At 36.3% G+C, this 25,077-nt stretch overlaps 1 protein-coding gene across 1 annotated transcript in view; it reads left to right on the top strand.

Moving 5' to 3' along the window:
• Positions 1 to 25,077, top strand: part of LOC150077482 (uncharacterized) — a 142,743-nt gene that overhangs the window by 80,173 nt on the left and 37,493 nt on the right. The window contains exons 6-8 of the mRNA XM_090385916.1: positions 1,404 to 1,527; positions 11,203 to 11,272; positions 22,738 to 22,852. Coding sequence (XP_090242042.1) covers positions 1,404 to 1,527; positions 11,203 to 11,272; positions 22,738 to 22,852 — 309 coding nt within the window. The remainder of the gene's footprint in view (positions 1 to 1,403; positions 1,528 to 11,202; positions 11,273 to 22,737; positions 22,853 to 25,077) is intronic.

The following is a 25,077-nucleotide window of genomic DNA, read 5'->3' as shown; positions in this document are numbered from 1 at the left end:
AGATGTGTCTTTTGTTCTGTGCCCAATTACCATACACAGGTGCAGAACGAAAATCCACACTTTCAATTATGCCATAAGAGGTAAAGCTGACTTACTGGTATGGTGAACTCTAGATAGGTTCGTTACTTCTTGTCTGAGTTCCCCTCCTGCCAGAGAATTTCCGTAGAGAAAATTTTTATTTTATCTTTAGTTGAATATTTTAGTTAGTTACGGCCAGGATCCATTGGTTTGATATCAATGCCAGTTGTATTCCTCTTGGTCCTCCCTCCCCAAGGAAGAAAAATCCTTACTTTTTTATTTTTCTACAGGAAATTTGATATTCAGTAATGTCTCTTTCTAGCTCTTGATTATTTTGGAATATCCAGGTCTATTTCTGTACTTCATAATTTTTAACATTTTTTATATATATTTAATTTTTATATATTTAATTCATTTTAATAGTACAATTTTCCATAAATTGTTCATTCTCTGTGAACCCATTTTTGATTAATTTTTTGTATTATTAGGCATTGTGTGTGGGGAATGATCACTAAAGAAGTTCTGCCTTTGCTTCATCTTTGTCTTCAGCTTTCTCTGGGTGAATACTTCATTTGTTAGTGGTTTGCGTAGCATTAGATCATTGCTTATCCCTTTGGGACATTTAGAGGCCTTTGAAATGCTATCCCTTGGTTGTTTTGGACACCAGTGGTTTGTAGTTTCTGATGAGATGGGATCCCCAGCAGATGAAATCCTTTATTCCATCATACATTAATTGTATTCAATTATTTATGCATTGGCATTTTAGTTCATAAATCCAGCAACTCAAAGTGTATGCTGCATAGGGGACAAAGCCATCTCAGCAATCTTGTGAGCTGTCATTAGCAAGGGCACATGGTGCAAGAAAGCAAGCGTATATAGCATCAGCCAAAAAAAAAAAAAAAAAAAAAAAACACACACACCCTTCTCATTTCACCCATCCACTCGCTCCATATGTTTGTCTAGTTCTGCCTTGAATCTGTTTAAGCTATCAACTTCTAAGAATGATTCCAAAAAATTCATTTGTTTTTTTTATTTTGACACAGCAGAGTAGAATATAGCAGTATAGCCTTGCCCACTTTGAAAACATTGTAAAGTTTTTACCAGTGTTTAAAAAATATATGAGGAATATTCACCATGTAAAATATAAGGCCGTGTGTGTGTTCCTAATAGTGCTTTTATATAAATAAAACAAATTACTTTCTTTCAGTAAAACAGATAAATTACATTTGATGAAGAGAACTAAATGAATTCTGCTGTGATCAGCCTATATATTTTACCTTAATAGCTTAGAGTAATAATAACCCAAATAAAAAAAATGAGAAATCCACTATAACTAGGGTATTGGAAAGCTAAAATTTAATATTTTAATATTCATTTCTGACTAGGTATGTCTTACATTGCTGGAAATCTCTTAATCAATTTGAATGAAAATGATGCTTTTTGGGCTTTTGTGATAATAGTGGAAAGAAAGAAATACCTTCAAGGCTGTTTTGGCAACAAATTGGAAAAGTATGTACAAGAACACATTCATAAAAGCATGTTAAGAAACAGTGATGTCTATAGAAATATGTGTATGTTAAAAAATAGTATTAATTTTTTTTACTAAGTAATATTTTTCTGTCCTGTTCTAATTCATTGGCCAGGTTGAGTTCTCCCCCTCCAAGTGAGAGGGAGTTGTTTAATTTGTCTATCAGTCACAAGTCACAAAGGAAAATGTATTTCTACAAAAATAAGAACACTTCTCAATGTTAAAAGTTGTTTAATTTTATAATAAATTTTACAGAAAATTATCAATAGTGTAAACATTGAAAGGCCTCAACATTTTATTGTGTGTGCGTGCGCACTTTCTTTTGAGATGAACCTTATTCAGCTTTAAGTTACAAATCTGCTAAATTCTTGCTAATAAAGAATAGTTCATGATATGACTTTGGTGATATTGTTTTTAATTTTCTGTAAAATTTATTACAAAATTAAAGAACCCCTTAATGCAGAAAGGAGTCTATTTCTGTAGCTTTTCATCTGTGTTCACTATGCCCTTTAAATTACATTGAAAGTAATTGTGTCTAAAATGTTTGTGATCATGAACCAATATACCTGTTTCTGGAATGAAAAAAAAAACCTAATTAAATAAAAAGCAAATTGAGAATATGTGGTGTAATCTTGATGAGTGGCTTTAATGCAAGAGTTGGAAATCATCAAGTACCTGGATGCATTTAAACAGAGCAAGAATTGGCTACCAAGAACAGTGGAACTTTACTTGGAAGATTGTTCAACAGATATTCTGTCTGTATTTTTTCTTTAGACATGAGAACATTCATAAGTACACCTATGAAGCAAGAAATAAATCAGTAATAGATTGTCATCAGAAATGAAACCAAAAAAAATAATAGACTCCTTAGCCAAATTGTCCAACAGCCCTGAATGATCATTAAAAACCATACTAAATCAGACATCAGGCTAATAGCTCCTCCCTCCCCCACACACACCAAAAGGAGCCATCGTGGATAAAAATAATTATCCAAACTGAGCCTTCGAGCTCAAGAGCAGAAACTACTAACATTGACCATGACTCAAGTCAACCTAAAAAGACTACAAAGAGAAGCAGAATGTCATGATGATTCACCAATTTCCTGGTGATGATTCGTTCTCTTTCCACCCAAACTATGGGTAAGTTATCACCATTCCTAATTCAGAAAATCTTGGAGTCTATTGCTGGATCACCAAAAATGGTTAAAAGACAGCAATCTGGAGACCTGATTGAAACAGCCACCTCAAACCATTCTGAGCGACTGTTAAAAACAACATTTGGTGGGTTGACAGTATCAATTACCCCCACAAAACACTAAATTCATCAAAAGGTGTCATCAGCGAGTGGGACCTAATTACAGTCTCTGAAGAAGAACTGCTCCAAGAACTCAGCAGTAAAAAAGTAATAAATGTGAAATGGATCATGACGAAAAAAGTTGGAAATCTCACTCCAACTAGATCCATCGTACTGACATTTAGCACTCCAGACTTACCATCCTCAATTAAAGCTGGTTATTTAAACTGTCAGATTCAACCTTACATTCCGAATCCTGTTCGTTGCTTCAAATGCCAGAAATATGGTCATTCACAGCAAGCATGTAGAGGTGAAGTCCCATCTGCAGATCAAAAGAGCATACTAAAGCAGATTGCACTGTCACAACTTCTGTTTGTCAAAACTGCAAGGAAGCCACCCAGCCTTTTCCAAAATCTGTGAACTTTGGATAACAGGAAAAAAAATACAAAATAGAAAATAAAGTCACGTTTCCTGAGGCACATAGGCTTACCTAATGGACATTCCTATGCAACTCGCACTCGGAACTTTGTTTCTACTGTAGCACAAACTGAAGTTTCTGTTCCGCCTAACATCTCTCTAGCGAACTGGTTGAAATATACACTTATAACTACTAAGAAAGATAATCCTTCAAGAAAAATTACTGAAACAGCAAATACCTCAATCAGCATCCCTAGTGAAACTCCATCAGTCCCATTTGAAAAAGAAAAACTAAAATCTGACAGGTTCAAAAAAATGGAAACTTCTGCCAACAGTATGTAAGTAGATGAGCGTTTAGATAATGAACAGCCCATTTCGAAACTCCATTCAAATGACACCATGGATACTGTGTGCCCCTTTTTCCTGAAAAAAAAGATAAAACAAGACAGACAGAAATGCTCCACTTCTAAAAAAAAAAAGACTAATCCAGGTGAAGACCAATGGGGTGAAGCCGTATGTCCCATCTGCAGATTTAAAGAGCACACTCTAGTAGATTGCTCAGTCAAAACCCCCTGTTTGTCCAAACTGCAAAGGAAGCTATCCAGCCTTTTCCAAAACTTGAGCTATGGATAACAGGAAAGAAAATTCAAAAATACAAAACTGAAAATAAAGTGACGTTTCCTGAGGCATGTAGACAAGTTATGTCAACCATGCCTAGTAGCCGTTCTTATTCAGCTCGCACTCAATCTTGTTTCTACTGCAGCTCAAACAGATGTATCAGTTCCACCTAACACATCTTTAGTGAATTGGCTTAAATCTATACTTTCAACTTCTAAAAAAGATAATCCTCCAAAAAAACCTAGCAAAACCACAAATACTCCAATCAGCATCCCTACTCATACCCCATCAGTTCCAGTTGAAAAAGAACAATTAAAATCTGACTCAGGCTCTAAAAAAATGGAATCTTCCACCAATAGTATGGATATAGATGAGCTGCTTGATAATGAGGAATCCATTTTAGAACTTCATGCAGATGACACCATGGATCTTGGACACCCCACATTCCCAAAAAAAGACTGGAAAAAATGTCCCATGTACAAAAAACAGTCAAATGAATCATCTTCAGCTAAATCTAAATAATGCATGACATCATACAATGGAACTGCAGAAGACTAAGCAGTCATTCTGATGATTAGGGATTTATTGGCTAAATTCAATCCCATAGGTGTATGCCATGCCTACAAGAAACATTCTTGTCATCTCAAGTTTCAAGAAAATTCTCAAATTATGTGACATACAGAAGAGATAGGAGTTCAAACTCTCCTGCTCATGGCGGAGTAGCTATTCTTGTTAACTGTGATATTCCATCCAGGCCAATCCAATTGAGAACCACTCTAGAAGCTGTGGCAGCTTGCATTGCAGTTGGTACATCATTTACCATTGTTTCCATTTGTATTCAGCCATCTACACTGCTTCTGCTTTCAGAATTTGACAACCTCATTGCACAACTCCCAACTCCAGTTTGTCATTTGGTGACTTTTTTGGACACCATCCATTGTGGGGGTCTGCTACAATGGATAGAAGAGGCAAATTGATGGAGGAATTCATGAATAATAATGATCTTAATTTATTAAATTCTGGATCTCCTACCTACATCCACTTACCAACCAGATCTGCTTTTGCAATAGACTTGTCAATTTGTTCACCATCTATCTTTCTAATCATGACATGGTCGGTATTAACCGAGCCCTTTAACAGTGCTCACTTTCCAATTATTTGCTCACTACAAACATCGGTAACTCCAAATTCTGATATGCGCCAATAAACACCAAAACAACAACCAAATCCTGATCAGCGATCCACTTGGCATTTTAAAAAGGCAAACTGGTGTGACTATTCTGCCCAAATACTCTTAGACAGATTTTATGTTCAAAGACAACATATTGATGATGTAAACACACATAACCAATCAAATCCTGACTGCAGCTAATGCCTCCATTCCAGAATCCAAGCCATATTTCAAACACAGAAATCACTGGTGGAATATAGATTGTTTAATTGCCAAACAGGAAAAAAACCAAGCTTGGAATAATTTCTGCAAGTATCTCAACACTAATAACCTAATTGCTTATAAAAGACTCAACGCAAAAGCAAGACAAGTTAGGTGGAAAGCAAAACGGAATTCATGGATTGCTTTTGCCTCAGCCATCACAAAAGACGCAGATACACGAGTCATCTGGAAAAGAATACAGGCATTAAATGGAAAATTCATTCAACAACCCTCTCCAATACTTCATTGGAAAGGAAAAGACCTATCTACAGAAGAAGTTGCCAATGCACTTGCAGAATCATTTGCAAAAATCTCTGTTTCTGCCTCCTATGCTTCCACCTTCCAGAACATCAAAGCAGGTGCAGAACGGTATAAAATCAACTTCTTCAAGCACCGCTCATTCCCGTACAACCAACCCTTTACATTAATAGAAGTTCAAGAATCATTAAACAGATCTTCCAATAGTCACGTAGGTCCAGATGGAGTTCATTGTTATGCTAAAGCATTTACTTGAAGAAGACTTGAGAACCCTATTAATTTTCTGGCATCCTTCCTGGCATTATTTGTTCATTATCGCCCTACCAAAACCAGGAAAAGATCCTTCATATGTTGAAAATTGCAGGCCAATATCTCTTAAGAGCTGCACGGGAAATATTTTTGAAAGGATGGTTCATACTAGGCTCACTTACACCCTGGAGTCAGAGAATCTCCTTCCAGAACAACAGTATGGCTTTTGGGAGAATAGATCAATGCTAGACATGGTTATCAAAGCCGAATCTCATATCTGCAATGCCTTTGTCATGAAACAACAGCTAGTCCTGTTCAATTTAGGTCTTGAAAAGACATTTGATACTACGTGGTGTCATGATAATATTATAGACCTTTACCATCTGGGGCTTAGGGGCCATTTCCCAGAAATAATTTAAAATTTCTTGCAATTGCATTCTTTTTCAGGTCCAATATAAAAATGTACTCACTACATCTCACATTCAGTAAGAGGGAGTCCCTCAGGGATCAATACTTAGTCCTACACTGTTTTCAATCTTAGTTAGCAGCATGACACGAGCTATCCCAAAAACTGTTCAAACTTATATACCTTACCATTTCCTGTCAATCTCAAAGTATTCATACCATCAAATGGCAGTTCCAACTTGCGATAACCAAAATAGAATCCTGGACTTCAAGAAATGGTTGCAGACTATCAGAAAAGAAATGCACTGTCACTCACTTCTGCAAGAAACAAGCTCTCCATCCCAAACCCGAACTACAAATAAACACTACTCCAATCCAGCTTGTTAATACCGTTAAATTTCTTGGACTAATATTAGACAACAAACTAAATTTCCAAGCCCACATCACTTATTTGAGAACTTCTTGTATAAAGCATTTGAATATACTTCGATCGGTTTCGTCAATGTCATGGGGAGCTGATCGGCATACTTTGCTGCATCTTTATAGAAGTGTAAGATCCAGAGTCTACTGTTGCACTCAACTTATAATACTCAATGGGAATCCTTTTATGAGGGCAAGCCCAATGAAAATAGACCTGCCTTGCTCGGGATCAAAGAGCTTGTTAAGAGTTGGAATGTCAAATGTTGGAATGTGTTTAAATGAAATTTTCAAAACGCACCGCACCTGTTCCACCTTGGACATATGTGTGTGTCTCTCAAGATATTCACTTTCTCCATTGGGTAAAAAATATTGTACCTCCCTGCAATATCAGGCAGTTACATTCAGCTCATGCTGCTATGAACAACCATGCCTGTAAAATTTATACAGATGGTTCCAAAACTGACAGTTTGGTAGATGCTGCAGCAGGTTTTCCTTTATGTACAATTTCAGCCACATTACCGCTAGCTTGCAGCGTCTTCACAGCTGAATTATATGCCATTAAGTTAGCACTTAGTAAGATTATTGAGCTTTCCATCTCATCTGCCATAATTTATTATTATTATTATTATTATCAATATTAGCCATATGGTGCAAGGAAATCTGAGGCTTATGCTGCACCAGCCAAAAAAAAAATTTCCAAGTTACCCTAAGAGAAAAAGAATGAGAGAGAAATAGAAAGGAATCACCAAGAAAGAGAAGAATGATGATATCCAGCTCAGCACCCTGTACACAGCTCCCTCAGTGCTGTTTCTGCTATAAAAAAAAATTTCTCCTCCTCTCATCCTACATTGAAACACATTCACTCAGCTATTCTCTTGCAGTGTGTCCAATCAATCTATCAGTTTTTGCTGGATCCCTAGCCATTCTGGCATTCTGGGAAATGAAAGTGCTGACTTTACTGCTAAACATCCTCAACAAGCTCTCTCACAACATCCTCAGGTTCCATACACTGACTATAAGTCTGTGATATGCAATGTTTTCTAATGATCTTCTTCCAGTTAATGGAAGAAGATCATTAATATTCAAGAGAAAAAGAGTGGGGGAAAGAACTGAACATTGGGGGACACCAGCATTAGTGGAGAAGTTAGAAGACAGAGAGCCATCTACCATCACCCTCAGTGAGCGATCAAAGAGAAAACTGGATAACCAATTACTAAAAATAGTTGGCAAACCATAAGATGGAAGCTTGTTTAGAAGACCTTTATGCCAAACACGATCAAAAGCCTTTGAGATGTCAAGAGCAACTACTTGTGTTTCACCGAACCTTTCCATTGAATTAGTCCATAAATGGGTAACATAAGCCAGAATATCACCAGTGGATCGACACTGACAGAATCCATACTGGCGATCGTTGATAAGACGGAAGGTTTCTAGGTAGTTTAAGAGTTGGCGGTTAACTGATTTCTCCATTACTTTAGAAAGAGTAGAAGTAATTGCAATGGGACGATAATTGGATGGGAGGGATTTGTCACCCATTTTAGGAACTGGCTGGATATGAGCAAATTTCCAAGCAGAAGGAAAAACACCTTTGGAATAAGATAGTGAAAAAAGGCTGCAAAGAATAGGAGTAAGTTCAGGAGCACAGGTTTTGAGAACAAGTAGAGAAATACCATCAGGACCTGGAGCTTTCTTAGCATCAAGATTCATTAAAATCCTTCTTACATCCTTTTGACGGAAGACCACAGGAGGCATTAAATGGAGCGTGTTGGGAATCGTGGGAGATGTTTTACCAAGATCATTAATACATGAGTTGGAAGAAAAATGGGATGCTAGCAAGTCAGCTTTATCCTTGGTTGAAGTTACAACAGAACCATCTGGTTTGGACAGAGGTGGGAGCAGAGATGGACAAAAGTTGTGGCCAATAGCTTTGGCAAGAGAACAGAATGCTCGGCTATCATTAGGGCAGGAATCAAGTTTTCTACTCTTAGCCTGTTCAAATTCTAGTTTGGACTGATTAATAACTGCTTTACAATTGTTGCGAGCTTTGGTGTAGGCAGAAAATGAAACTGAAGAATTAGAAACAAGCCAATTACGATATGCAACATTCTTCTCTTGAACAGCCTTAGCACATTTATTGGAAAACCAAGGTTTAGATAAAGGATGAGATTTTAAAGTGGAGTATGGGATAAAGGATTCCATTCCCGCAAGAATAATTTCACTGACACAATCTGAGCAAACGTTGACATCAGAAGTTTTGAAACAGTAATCCAACCAAAGAAAGAAGAAAAGAAGTCTCGCAGGTCATCCCTTTTTGCATTCTTGTAATGCCAAACAACACGAGGTTGGGAATAGCCATGAGATAAAGGTTCCATTGGAGAAGAGACAATCGCCAAGTTGTGATCTGAAGTGCCTATAGGACCTCTCACTTCGACTGTGTACTTAGAAGGGTTGTTTGTGAGAAAAAGATCAAGCGTATTGGCTGTATGATTAGGATTGTCCAGTATTCTTGTAGGTAAATGAACAAGCCTCAACATCTCGACTAGCTGGGTAGATGTGACTAGAAAACAGAAGCCAGCTGGAGTTGTGAACATTAAAATCACCAAGGAAAATTACCTCACTGTTAGGAAAGTTGGACTGGAGAAAGTCAAGTTGCAAAGAGAGGAAGTCAAAGAGCTCCAAGTGATTAGTGGAGTTGGGAGAACGGTAGAGACAACAGATGAATTTGACAAAGGTAGAGAGATTTTAAGCCAGAGAAGATCAAAGAGAGGAAATTCCAAATTGCTAAGTCTCTGACAGGGAATATCAGAACGGACATATGCACAAGTACCACCTTTGAGGCAAAAGGAATCATACAGCGAATAATTTGGGCATCTGAGATGAGCAGTAGTTGAATCAACCGATAACTGAAATTCTGTCAGAAAAAGTACTTGGGGTTTGGCAGGCTGCAAGTGGAAATGGACATCGTTGAGATTAGAATTGAGACCACGTATATTTGTGAAATGAATTAGGAAGTGCTGGGGAGGTTTAGATCTTTTCGCAGATAAGCTTGCTCTATTAGTTTGACAATTCATGGTGTATTCAATAGTAAGAAAAAGTGGGTGGGACATGCTGTATGAAGTAATGAATTTTTTGGATATGTTGTACACATGGTAAGAATATACCCAGATCCTTGACATAACGTGGCCTCGACAATGCTCCCCACATACACACTACTCGGACTCCCTCCAGTCACTATCTGGCAGAGTAGAGGTAGCAAGATTATACACCAGCTGATCCGGAAGCCTCCTAGAGAGTTACCAATAGGTTCAGTCAGGTGTACTAACTAGTGGCCGGTCTGCAAACACCGTTTTAGAGCTGTACCCTCAAAATGTAAGGAATATTGGGTTTCGCCACGATGTTCATTATAACCTCAAAAGTCATCAATCACACTTGATGAGAGTCCTCTACCATCCGGTCAAACAATTTTCAGTCACTCTCCACATTGAATATATCACCTGATTTATCTAATTTCTTAGGAAATATAGCAAATATTGAAGGACTTTTATTGTATCTAAAACATATTGGCTTCTACAGAAGCATATGATTTAACATCTCTAGCTATATGCTTCTTGTGAATAAACAATGAACAGACACAATTTGGCCTTAGTAGGCCTTGTGTCATTAAATCCAATACCAACAACACACAGGAGTGACCTGGCAGTGTCATAGTTTTGCCACTGATTATCATCAACAACAAAACACTTAAAAACAATATTAGAGAAATAATGAAAACAGTAGAGGTCCTAGCACTGAACCCTACTGCTGTGCCCTTTATTTTTCAAGAGCAGTGTCCTTTAATAACCACTCTCTCCTTCTGCCACTCAGCCATCTCTTTATTCATAGCAGTAACTTGCCTCTAAAGCTTCATTGCCCCAATTTATTTAGCATCTTTCCTGTGGAACAGGGTCAAAAGCTTTACTGAAATCTAAATATATGATGTCAAAGTTATTGTCTTGGTTACTGCATCATAGCAGCTAATCTGAGAGTTTAGCTTATAATTCCATTCCTATTAAGCTGATATTTGTTTAATCACTGACTCCATTATTTTCCATGGAACAGAAGTCAACATCCTGTGATGCCATCTACTATCCTTCTAGTAGGTAGCATTATAGGATGTTGTACAAACAATTGCTGACCACATGATCCTCCCCTCCTTCACTGGTACCACTTCCACAGTGTTTTTATTTATTGTAACATTTCTGTAATGAACTTATAGGTGACAGAGACATGCTGTGATGTCAAACTACTGTTTGTTTTTACCTCTTTACCTTGTTTTATTCCACTTTTACCCTATTTTAATCAAACAGTTTTTATATTATTAGTAGTGACAAATGAATTAGAAGTTAACAAAAAAAAATCCCACATTCCTGCCCATCTCTTCCAATAGTTTGTCTAATTCTTCCTTGAATTTATTCAAATTAATGTTTCACCTGTGTATGTTTCTTAGAGCTTTAAGATAAATATAGTAATCAAGTCACAATAAGTATTTTATAATGACACATACTGGTATTTGGTTTTACTTTAGGGTTCAGAGTTATTCCAAAGTTCTTCAGAAAGTTTTGGAAAGTCATCTTCCTACGCTCAGTGAGCATTTGGTAAGGCATCACTTTAAGATGTATTTAAAATTTTGCGTTACTGCCTCTTTAACATTACTGCAGCAGTGATACCTCATCTGACAGATTCCACCAACAAAATACATATTGCCTAATCACTACTTTAATATTACTGGCAGTAACCAGTTATTATGAACTGTAGGTGACACGATCTTACAGACCTGGTACCTCCTCTTCTGTTATAATTCTTTTCATTGGCTTTCTCTAAGAAAGTGCAATTTGTCTTCGTAGATAGTTGATGTTATTGCTACAGAAAGATGATTATTTTATTTTATTTATTTTTTTTTTTTTTTATGAAACCCCAAACACGAAAGGTATCAAAACCTATAGTACTTAGTACCATGCATGGGTTGAAGGAGAAGTATGGGGAGAGGGGGATGCCGGAAACTTTGCTCTAGAGACTAAACATGGGTTTCACTTCAAGCCTCCAATAAGCAAAGTGGTGGTATTTCACCGGTTGATGAAAGTCATCTACCACCTGAAAATATGTTTGAATTTTGAGTTATTTTATGAAATGGTTTCTTGTCTATTATTATTTATTTATTTCCCAACAAATGTATTAATGACAGTTTCAGTCACAATGTATATAGTGTAGAATAGTAAGAAATAATAAAGAGAATGTGGTAATGCAATAAGTTAGATAAAAATTATAGACAGCAGTGTGCGTGCGTGCGATATACAGCCACTACACACTATGTTCCCCCTGTGAAACAAGGTAAGCATTTGACCTTGACCTTTCTTAGTGGTCTGCAAAGTCATGTTCCAACATGCTCTTTTGCTTTGTAGTGAGATGGGTTTTATTAACTTGTGTTTTTGCAATTTGCCAGAAAAATGACAGACAAAAGAATCAAACAACAAATCAACCTCAAATTTTTAACAAAACTAAAAAAAATATCAACTGAAAGTTATGAGTTTTTACATCAAATTTATGGGGAAGATACCATGTCAAAAACTTGTGTGTTTGAATGGCATAAAATATTTTTAGAAGGAAGAGAGAATGTGGAAGACAAGTAGAATGATTGCATCAGAACTCAATGTGGACAAAGAAACAGACAAATTTTAACTGAAAATATTTAGGCATGAGAAAAGTGTTTGCCAAGATGGTGCCAAAAATTTTGAACAAAGATTGAAGAACAAGAAGACTCCAAGTTTGTGAAAATGTTTTGAAAATAAATGAAAAGATCAAGACTTTCTAAGTACTGTAATTACATGCAATAAGAGTAGACTGTACCAGTACAACCCAGAAAGTAAAAGACAGCCAGTACATTCCCACAAACCAAAAAAAATCAAAAATGAAACCCGTTGGAATGACAACATTAAAAGAATTATTATGGCTGAATGCATCCCATCAAATGAGACTACCAATCAAATAATACCATTGAAGTTCTGACAAGGCTGCATGAAAAAATTCAAAGTAAGGGGGCTGAACTGTGGAGGGACAGTTGGATGCTCCATGAAGACAGTGCTCACTGTTCATCAGTTTCTGCTCAAAAAAGAAATCACTATGTGTGAACATGCACCCTACTAGTCAGACCTATCCCCTTGTGACTTTTTCTCTTCCCTAACCTGAAAAGTGTACTTAATGGAATTCTTTCTCAGTCCATTGAAGATGCTCAGAAAAATACTATCAAAGTGTTAAAAGGGCTTCTAGAAAATGACTTCCAGAAATGTTTCTGTGCTTGGAAGAAATGTATGGAACAGTGTGTTCCATACATTTCTATTAATATTAACATCTTACAAGTTATCCTTTTCAAAATAATTGAAAGGGATAACTTGTAATCCCCTTCAAATAACTTAATATTCACTGTCAGGGGTGGGCCATCCCAACCCACCCCTGACAGTGAATATTAAGCTGCCTGCTGAACCCGGGCACAAACATTCAAGGGTCTCCTGAAAACCTGAAACTTACACATATGAAGAAAATTTTAAAGAGGGGCACCAAATTTCAGTTGGCACCCAGGGGCCACATAACCTAGGAATGCCCTTGTTCACTGTCATTTCTTTCTACATTCAATCAACCATCCGACATACTCCTTTTGTTTGTCCACTGCACAACCTGCTTATCTTTGTCATTTGCATGTGCATTTCTTGCAGGTTATCTGGCATATATAAAAAATGGAAAGCAAAATTTCCAAGCCCACATCACTTATTTCAGAACTTCTTGTATAAAGCATTTGAATATACTTTAGTCGGTTTCGTTTATGTCATGGAGAGCTGATCAATATACTTTGCTGCATATTTATAGAAGTTTAATCCGTTCACAGCTAGATTATGGTTGTCCAGTGTATGATTCTGCCAGGAGAACTACTTTAAAACAGCTAAATATGATCCATCACAGTGCTCTGAGGACTTCTCCGATCCAAAGTCTATATATATTGAAGTGCATGATCCCCATTACACCTGCATAGAAAAATACTACTGCTCCACTACCCTGCTAAGATTCAGAGTCTACCATTGCACCTAAGTTGGGAGTATCTTTATAATACTCAGTGAGAATCCTATGAGAGCAAGCCAAATGAAAATAGGCCTGCCTCACTCAGAACCAGAGAGCTTGTTCAGAGTTGGAATGACAATTTAAATGAAATTTTTCAAGACACAACTGCACCTGTTCCACCTTAGACATATGTCTGCCTTTAAAGATATATTCTTTTGTCCAGTGGGGGAAAAATATTATACCTCCCTGCAATATCAGACAGTTACATTCAGCTCATGCTACTATGAACAACCATGCCTGTAAAATTTATACGGATGGTTCCAAAACTGACAGTATGGTAGGCGCTGCGGAAATTTTTCCTTTATGTACAATTTCAGCCACACTACCGCTAGCTGCAGCATCTTCACAGCTGAATTAGGTTAGTGCTTAGTAAGATTATTGAACTTTCCATCTTATCTGCCATAATTTACACTCCCTCAGTGCTATCTCTGCCATAAGGAAGAATTTCTTCTCTTCTCATCCTGCATTGAAACAGATTCATTCCCAGCTATTCTCCTGCAGCATGTTCAATCAGTTTTTGCTGGATCCCAGGCCATTCTGAAATTCCAGGAAATGAAAGTGCTGACTTTGCCACTAAACATCCTCAACCCATTCTCTTGTAACATCCTCAAGTTCTTTACACTGACTATAAGTCTGTCATATGCAAAGCGTGCTATGATAAATGGGCACAGAACTGGAAAAGTAACATCAGCAGTAAACTTCTAATACAATCCAATTTGATAGCCACTTGATCCTTACTGCATCTATTAATAATGCCACTAGACATATAGTAGAACTACTTGGAGCTGTTGCCAGTACAATACCGAAATCATATATTACCAAACAAAGATATAATGGTTTGGTGGACAAGGGATTGCTTTCTTGTCAAAAGAAAACAAAATAAAGCTTGAAATTTTTTTTCACCTAAATTCTACGATGGAGAACCTTATAAGGTTCTCCATCGTAGTTTATAAACTACAAACAACTCAAAGCAGAAGCAAATTCATAGGAAAGGAAAAAACGATGCATGGATTCGATTCACGTCTACCATCTGCAAAAACACTGACCCCAGAATAATTGGGAGAAAGATCCATATCCTCAGTAGAAAATATCAACAAACTTATACCCCCAATCCTGTCTTTGGAAGGAAGGGAGATTGATTTCTTCTCCGATTGATATTCCAGAGGCACTAGCTGAAACATTCGTTGCTACTTCATCCTCTCAGGCTTCTGAAGACTCCTTTAGATGCACAGAAACATCTATGGAAAAATATAAAATTAACTTCAATGCAAGCAATCTTATACCGAAATCCTATAACTGTCCATTCATTGTTATTGAACTTAATGAAGCTCTCCAGAATTCTCGAAATAGCTTTGCTGGACCAGATGGCATTTACTACATAATGCTTCGCCATCTCAACTCCAACTCAAATTTTTCACTATTAAAATTTACAACAGAATATTTGAAAAGAATGTTTACCCTGATATATGGCATCAGTCAATAGTGGTAGCCATAGCAAAACCTGGGAAAGATGCTTCCTCCCCCAACATTTCTCACCCTATATGTTTAACCAGCTGTTTAGGAAAAATACTAGAAAAGATAGTTCACAAAAGACTTACCTAGATTATTGAAAATCAAAACGCTATAATGCGACACCAATTTGGCTTCCTCCGTAATAGGTCTACAACTGATGTCCACATCAAAGTTGAAGCTCACACTCAAAATGCTTTTGCTAAAAAACGATGCATAATAATGATAACTTTTGATATTACCAAAGCATTTGACACAACCTGGAGATATGGAATTCTGCAAGATTTAAAATTTTGGACTGAAAGGTAACCTGCCTTGATTCATTCAGAATTTTCTCCATCTCAGGACCTTTCAAGTATGATTCCAGAATGAGCTATCCATAATTCACATGCAAGAAGGAGTACATCAAGGATCAATATTAAGTGCCACACTTTTTGCATTACGTACCAGTGACATTACTCAAGACATCCCAGCTACTGTGGAAACTTATATGTATGCAGACAATCTTGCTATCTCCTGTCAATCATCAAGCATGGCTACTATTGAAAGACAACTACAATTAGCAATAACTAAAAAACTAAAATTGAAACCAGGACAAAATGCAACGACTATCAATTAACTGAGAGAAAAACAGCAGCAATACACTTCTGTAAATTGCAATAACTTCATCCAGAACCTGTATTAAAACTGAAAGGCAGAGAAATACCAATGACAGACTCCATAAGACTATTGGGTTTTATTTTTGATACCAAATTAAATTTTCATAAACAGGTAACCTATCTATGAACTACGTTGCCTCCAGAAATTAAACATCCTTTGTGCAATATCCCTCAACATCTTGGGATGCTGACAGATAGTCATTGCTGAATTTATATCATGCTCTAATCCAGTCACAGTTAGATTATGGAGCTATAGTATATGCTTCAGCTAAAAACAGCATCTTACAGTCCCTGAACACCATCCAACACAGTGCCCTTTGATCTGCACTATGTGCCTATAGAACCTCACCAGTTCAGAGCTTGTACATGGAAGCACATGATCCCCCTCTGTATATTAGAAGAGAAAGCTTACTCTGCCAATGCACTGCCAAAATAAGAAGCTTTCCATCCCATCGTTGTTGGGTATACCTAACCAACCTCTTTGACAAAGACTGTACGAATCCAAGCCTAATGAACCCAGGCCTTCAAGATATAACACAGAAGTGGGAAATTAATCTCGACGAAATTAAGGAAAGTTCAAATTTGCCTTTACATCCATGGAATAGACCATGATATGGACATTGATTTATACTTGGCTCAATGGTCAAAAAACACCATATCATCCTTTAACATCCAGCAGCCTACATGCCAAACATACTTTGGAACATGCTGGAAAACTCATAATCTATACAGATGGCTCTAAGTCGCACTCTTGTGTAGGTGTAGCAGCTGTATTCCCTTCGCATGTAATTTCAAAATCCCTTCCACTTGAGTACAGCATACTCTCGGCAGAATTATATGCTATCCAACTCGTATTAAGTGAAATATGTCAACAGTCATCTCTCTTCCTAATATATTCTGACTCGCTCAGTGCCATCTCAGCCATACAGGGTAAACATCATTATCGTCATCCTGTCCTACTAAAAATTGACTCTCTAATCAACCTCTGTTAAAAAAACACTCTAAAATAACTCTTTGCTGAATCCCAGGACACTCTAGAATAGAAGGCAATGAAAAGCAGATAATGCAGCAAAGTCAGCTTCTGAACTGCCAAATAAAACAAAGATAGTTCCATACACTGATTTTAGACCAATTAATTATCATTAGAGCATTGCATAGCATAGTCTTGAAGCAAATATAGTTTTCCACATAGGCAAGAAAATGAAACAACAGAGACATTAGCATTAGTAGAGGCATATGATGCAAAAAAGCAAGCTTATGCAGCATCAGCCAAAAAAAGAAAAAAAGAAAGAAAAAAAAAAAGAAAAAAAAAAAAACCACTCCCATTTCACCCCTCCATTCGTTCGAAATACCTGTCCAGCTGAGCCTTAAATTTATTTAGGCTATCAATTTCCACAACAAGGGATGGAAGACTGCTCCACCAACCAACTGCCCACTGGCTAAAGGAAAATTTCCATACATCTGTCTTTCCTCAATTTGAATTTATGCCCTCTCAGGTGATTATTCTGAGCAAGAGAAAGTATCCCATCGGCATTGAGTATACTCAAACCATTCAGGGCTTTATACCCCTCTATCAGATCACCTCGCCAGTGCCTAGTCTCCAGACACTGTAATTTGCAAAACTTAAGCCTTTCTTCGTAAGAGCAACCCTTTGTTCCATTCACTAATCTTGTTGCCCTTCTCTGTACTCTTCCAGCAGCTCTACATCCTTCTTGAAATGAGGACTTCAGACCTGTATACAGTACTCAAGGTGTGGCCTGACCATTGCCTTATACAAGGGAATAATCACCTCCTTATCCTTCCTAGAAAAATTCCTGAATATCATTGACAAGACACCATGAGCTACTCTTTCAGCCCGTCTGCACTGCTCAGAGAACTTCATATCTGCCTGCACAATTACCCCCAGGTCCTTTTCATTCTCTAACACTGTTAGTGTAGTACCACAGAGTTGATATGTTGTTCTGGAGTTACTGTTTCCCATATGTAGTACTTTACATTTGTCAATGTTAAACTTCATTTGTCATCTCTCAGCCCATCTGCTCAACCTTTCCAGATCGTGTTGCAGCAGCATAGCGTCAGTAGTGTCCTTAACAACCCTGCCAACCTTTGTATTGTCTGCAAACTTGGACATTAAGCTTGATATACCATCATCAATATCATTTATAAATACCGAAAACAATAATGGACCCAACACTGAACCCTGAGGGACTCCACTAATAGCATTAGTCCACGATAAGCAGTGTCCATTGATTACCACTCTCTGTCTTCTCCCCCTCAACCATCCCCTTATCCATAGCAGCAATTTGCCAACAACTCACTTATTTGATTATCCATTATGTACATTTCAGATAAGTAGATTTTATTATATTTCTCTGGATTTTACTTTTCAGCTATCATTGCATTATTACCACAAACTTGCAACTTATAGATGAGTGCTTCCGAAAGAAATGGTAGCCTTATTCTTTGGCACATATTATTAGAAGGATAATTCGGTTTTTCCCAGTGTATCTCACACATAATTTGAGTTATTTGTACAATAAGCAAAGTAATCAGTAGACATTAATATGCTGTTATGAATCATGGAAACAACAGTTACAACAAGTGTGAAATTATTGTTTAATTGGGCTACCTATTGCACAGTATTGCACAATAGCTTTACATCGTTGCTACCTTATTTTGGTTATATTTTAACGCCATATATTATTGGAATCATTATTATTATTATACTTATTTAGCAATCTATAAAGCTTCAGAACCACAAACTATTCAAGTTTACAGATACAATGTTCACTTCTCTTTTTAATGTAATCTGTCTTAATATTCACTGTCAGGGGTGGAGCTGGACAGCCCACTCCTCACAGTGAATATTAAGACTGCCTGCTGCACCCATGCACCAGCATTCAAGGGGCTCCTGAAAACCTGTAACTTACATACACATATGAAGAAAATTTTAAAGGGGGGGGGGCACCAAATTTCAGTTGACACCCAGGCACCATATAACCTAGGAATACCCCTGTTCACAGTCATTTCTTTCTACATTCAATCAACCATCTGACATACTCCTTTTGTTTGTCCACTGCACAATCTGCTTATCTTTGTCATTTGCATGGGCATTTCTTGCAGATTATCTGGCATATATAAACAGCATTACTTGTATATTTTATCATTGTTAGAATTCAGTATACATTTTGCTACATTTATAGATTGCCATGCATAGACTGAGTGCAATTATATCTAATGCATTATTTTTTATCTTGACAAAATCCAAGAAATAAATCAGTGAGTTTACAAAATAATACATCAAACAAATGATTAGTTGAAACTCAGTAACAAGAGAGTAAATAGAACTTGCACTATGTTACAATAATAGTATCCAAGCTTGGTGTTTTATCTTATAATAATGAAGGATCATTATAAAAGTGCAGTACATAGCAGTTTTGTTAGTCGAAAATGAAACATTCTTAGCATTTGTGTGGTAATATCCAGTTTCTGTGATACAATTATTGCACAACATAATATAGGAAAGGGGGTATTTGATTGGATGACTTCACAGTATACCCTGTGCTATAATCTGTAGCATAGTGTGTATTGTATAATATACATGTAACATCATATTAACATTGGATTATTTTGTGAATTTATTGAATCAAATTCCAAATGAAAAGATGGATTCCAAGCAATTTTAATCCATCTTTTGTATTCAAAGCAATCTGTTTCCATATACCATAACTTCCGTCCCTAAAAAGCCTTAAGCCTTTCTTACGAAGAAAGGCTTAAGTTTTGCAAATTACAGAGTCTGGAGACTAGGCACTGGCGAGGTGATCTGATAGAGGTGTATAAGGCCTTGAATGGTTTGAGCATGCTCAATGCCGATGGAATTCTTCCTCTTATTCAGAATAATCATCTGAGAGGGCATAAATTGAAATTGAGGAAAGACAGATGTAGGATAGATGTGCGGAAATTTGCCTTTAGCCAGCGGGTAGTTGGTTGGTGGAACAGACTACCATCACTTTTTTGTGGAAGTTGATAGCCTAAACAAATTTAAGGCTCAGCTGGACAGGTATTTCGAACAAACGGAGGGGTGAAATGGGAGTGGTGTTTTTTTTTTTTTTTTCGGCTGATGCTGAATAAGCTTGCTTTCTTGCATCATATGCCTCTGCCAATGCTAAAAGCAAAAGTTTTTTTTGTTTCATCATAGAACACAAAAAAAAAAGAAAAATATTAATAAATTGATACTTTCATGGAATGTCACTTACCTAAGAAATGGTTGGTTTTCATTTTGTTTTGTTTCAAGCATAGATGAGCAAATTTAATCCCTGTTAATGCAACTAAAGCCAACTTGCTGTCGTAAAGGGTGCCTCCGTAGCCAGGTGGGCAGGAGCAGCAGTGCATAGCACACGCTTCTTGATTAGACCAGGGTTCGAGCCCGTGACCACCAAATACGGAGGATGCGGAAAGGTCAGGGAATGACCACCACATATCTCCGGAGCAATATGGTCTTAGTTGCTAATGCTCCTAAAAAACAAAAAATAACAAATAATAAATAGCTGTCATAAAGAAATAGGTGATGATGGGTTTCTCTTATGGCAATGTACATTATTGAACCAGAAGTAATGTGACATCCCTCTGATTTCAAGAAACTGTGATTGTGAAATATGCAAATTTTTTGGCTTGTAAAGATGATCAGTGGTTAGCCTGGAATTCATTTCAAAAAGTATGCATCAAATGATGAACATACAGAACAGATTCAGAGGGGAATTTTCTCTGTAAATCATGCATAAAAAATGTCTGTTTGCATCTGCTCAGGTGTTAAACATTTCGAAGTTGACAGCTGGTAATGTGTAGAAGAAAACAGAACTGACTGTTTTTTGTTTTTTCTACACTGAGCCCAAGAATTGGCCAGATGGGTTTAAAATATTGAATGAAAGCAGTTGGCTATATTGAGATGGTTAATTACTACATTTCACCATCATATATCGAGATGGTTAATTACTACATTTCACCATCAAACTCTAGATAATCTGAGTTGGAGCTGCATGTATTACCTTGAACACATAGAGAGGCATGCCATGACTTTTCACAGAACTGCTGCCCACATGCCCTTTGATAACAAAAACAAATACATGTTTTTGTTATCAAAGGGAGCAACATCACGCTACCAATTCCACCAGTCTGATGGATGTGTGGAGAATGCGTAATACCTTAGTATGTTATCCTGTGTGTCAACTGTGAAATTTTAAGAAGGAAATTTCATGATAGAATTTGTAGGATATGTTGTTTATGAGAAATGATATGGACTAGATCCACTGGTCACCGTTTGTGCCACCACAAGTGTGGCATCCAATAATGAGATTCTGGGCAAATCTCTATGCCTTAGTGAACCAGAATGAACATCTTTGGAGTAAACTGCAATGCAGAATTATTGTTATTACTGGCAAATGATGTAAGAAAACAAGCTTATACAGAATCAGCCCACAAAAAAAATAATAATAAATAAATAAATAAATAATAATCCACTGTGTTCCAACAATCAATTAATTTCTAGCAGAAAGCAAATTTTCACATATTTAGCCTGTAGCCACCATTTTTCAATTTATGTTCCCTTGTGTGTCTGTTTACTGATAGTAGAAAGCTATACAGTTGAAGTTCTTTTTAACATCCCAGCACGTTATGACATCCTATGTTGATCCCGGCCAATTTCTCATTAGCCTAATGCTATTTTACATTCCGTATAGCTTTTTTCTTTTTTGCAACTCTGTCCTCATTTCAAGAGATTAACGATGCCCACTTCTTTGGTCATCACAAATATCCTCACATCCGTCTTGAACTGCTTATGCCATTCAACACATTGGTATGATTTAACGTTTCATCACCATAAAACAGTTTTTTCATGTTTCTGTTGCAGATTTTCCAGTATAAAACAAAATTTTATATTCATTCATTGCAAAATTGTGTCACAAAACGTTAACGCCACTGATGAAACTGGTTTACTTGCAACATGTCAGCCTACTGGATAGTCTATGTAGTACAATCTGTTGGAGGAAGTTCAACGACAACATACTGCTTCTATTTATTTTCAAACTCATCAAACATGACTGTGTATTAGCATATTATTGTATTTTAAAAGGTAGTTATTTATATCTATTTACATGCATAGTTTAATATTTTTTTATGGTCCATATCTGAAAAAAAGTTGGAACACTGGTCTAAACAATAAGCATAGTGAAAAAGAAAAGTATAGTACTAAGTTAAAAGTTGGATATAATTAAAAATATTGTCAACATAAAAATTGAGAAATGCATTTTACATGTTTAAAATTAAATTAAAACTTTTTGAAAGTTATACAAATTTCTGCATTCAAATTCCATCTTTGGGGATACTCAGACCCATATGGTCCATTGACTGTCATCAGACAGCTGTAAATTGTCCAAACTTGAATATATGCTTGTCTTTCAGATGACTCCATTATCCACAGTTCATTTTAAGTTGTTAATACCTTTTCATCAAATGACCTTGCATTCACAACTGAATCTAAATCTTCTATGGAACCTAATTTTTACCTGTGGATGATATGTCATCTGATTTAAGCTTAAATTTGGACCGCTGACTTTGAGCTGCCAACACTGGAGGGGTCAACCTGAACATTGGAAATTAAATGCAGTTATGCATACACCATTCAAATTATTTTAATGCCTTTATTGGAATATCATGCATATAACCCTGTAATCTTCATTATTGAATAATGCAAAACTTTTAAATAAAATTATGCTCTTGTTTCATTTCAGCAAAAACTTGGTGTAGATCCACTGATTTATACTCCTTCTTGGTTGTTATGTCTGTTTACAACACTTCCTTGTTGGGACACCATTCTCACTATATGGGATCTCTTTTTACTTGAAGGTACACTAAACAAAATTGTTATACCACTTAAGATTATTAAAATTTCTTCCACAGTTTCATTCAGTTAAATTAGAAAGATTCCTAAGCATTCTAAATTTTTAAAACTTTATTTGCTTTGTAATCTCAATACAGAACAAGTTAGGTAAAAGTATGCCTAAATAACACAAAATATTTTATATAAAAGTTTTAAATGTTTAAATTTATTAGCCAGTTCATTAATCTTAATATGAGAGGTGCATCAGTAAGTCAGTCAGTAGCAAATTAAGGGAAATATGTTAGGTAATGTACACATGAAAACACAGGAAATAAGAATTAACCTGCTGACATGATATTTATTGAGAGAAAGGTCTAGAACACGGATTGGCAACCTGCAACTTGCGAGCTGCATGCGGATCTTTAACTTTTAGCCCACATGAAGCACAATTTGAAATGGAGTTAGAGGACTTAAAAATCAAGGACATGTGGCATACAAGACTAAAATACCTTAAAACTGAAATTGAGGATTTGAAGGTGCAAAAGGCTGCCCCTGCAATTCTACACAAATAGATAGTGATAGATGAATTGAAAAAGCAAGACCAAATTGTGTTTGATGCATGGAGTAGCTTACCAGACATGTATATTAATTTGAAAATAATTACATTTGGACTTCTCTCAGTTTTTGGTTCAAAAAATTTCTGTGGGCAAATATTTTCAAACATGAACTATATTAAAAATAAATCAAGAAACCGTCTGAACGATAAGAGTCTCTCAGCATGTTTAATGATGAAAATTACGGCATTTTTATCTTGATAGCCTTCCATTGTGAAGCTATGATGATAATTGGATATTTTGATGAGGCTTTTCTCCATTGAGTAATATTCAAATATCCAAAATGTACTTCCAATTTATTTATGTACACAGAACTCAAAAAGAAAAAGAAAAACCGAATTGTTAGTAATCCAATTTTAATAATGTATTAGAAGATTAAATGCACAAGGCATAATTTCTTATGGGTTTAGGTAATTAACTATATAATATCGGTGTAAATACACCATTGTTTACCAATAAATTTGAACTACATAGGTAGTGTGAAAGGCATTGTTTTAATTGTATCTCATATTGTGGGTGCTGGTCAAAAGAACACACACATAAGCAGATTGAAACATCTCCCTTCCCAAACTGTAATAGCAGTTTTGGAAGACACTAAAGACACCAGAGTGATCTGGAATCCAAAAACTTAAAACGAAAATACCTGCCGACTCCCTCTCCAGTTTTACTTTCAAACTAACAAAACCTCTCTGACAAAATTCAGATCGCAAATGCCTTAACTGAAACTTTATCCAAACTGTCAGCAATTACTTTAGATGTTTCGTCTTTCCAACAAACCAAAGAAATGGCAGAAAAGCATAAAGATAAATGAACTCCTGCTTCATGCTTCCTTATAATGAACCCTTTACAATATCTGAATTTAAAAAAAATCTCTAAATAAAACATCCAACAGTGCTGCTGGTGCAGATGGAATATACTACTTTGTATTACAGAAACCAAACTAAATGGCTCTTTTTCCATCTTCTCACACTTTACAACCAAATATTCTGTGAAAATTGTTATCCATCATCCTGGAAACATTCAATTGTTATTGCTTTGCCAAAATCAGGGAAAGATCAATCATCTCTGCACGACTATTGGTCACCCTGTATTGATAACTTCTTTATTGATAACTCTCATAGTAACTACTTATATTAGTCAGAGAGGATTTCCCCTTAAGAAATCTATGTTGCGATTCCATTTCTGTCCAAATGATCTTCTATTACATCTGTAAAGGATGGTATAATAATCCCTGTTATGAAGTTAAACTGACAGGTCTTTAGTTTTTCGTTTCCCCCTTTCACTCAATTTGGTGAATAGGAAAGATGTTTGCACATTTCCAATCTATAGGCGCTTTGTTTGAATCCAAGGATGCTCTCCGTATATTTAAAGATTTGCTTCCTTCAATATAATTAAGTAGCTCAGATGAGCTCCTTGCACCTTGTTCACTTTTAATTTTAATAACTTTCCTTCCTTTGTCATTTATCATGTAATTAGTATTAACTGGCCTCTGATATACTTCGACTTTAAAATGAACAATTGACATTGTTATAAGATAATTAAGACTGTGTAAAAAGTTCCCCAATTGTCAGACCAAGTGTAAATGAAAAGGATTGAATCATATGGGTTCTTAAATCTAAAGCACTAATAAATCAAAA

Source organism: Mastigoproctus giganteus, chromosome 12 (assembly GCF_048544385.1).
Source record: "Mastigoproctus giganteus isolate SK-2022 chromosome 12, ASM4854438v1, whole genome shotgun sequence".
NCBI lineage: Eukaryota > Metazoa > Arthropoda > Arachnida > Uropygi > Thelyphonidae > Mastigoproctus > Mastigoproctus giganteus.
Note: the sequence above shows the minus strand (reverse complement) of the source record. Positions and strands in the feature narration are given on the sequence as shown.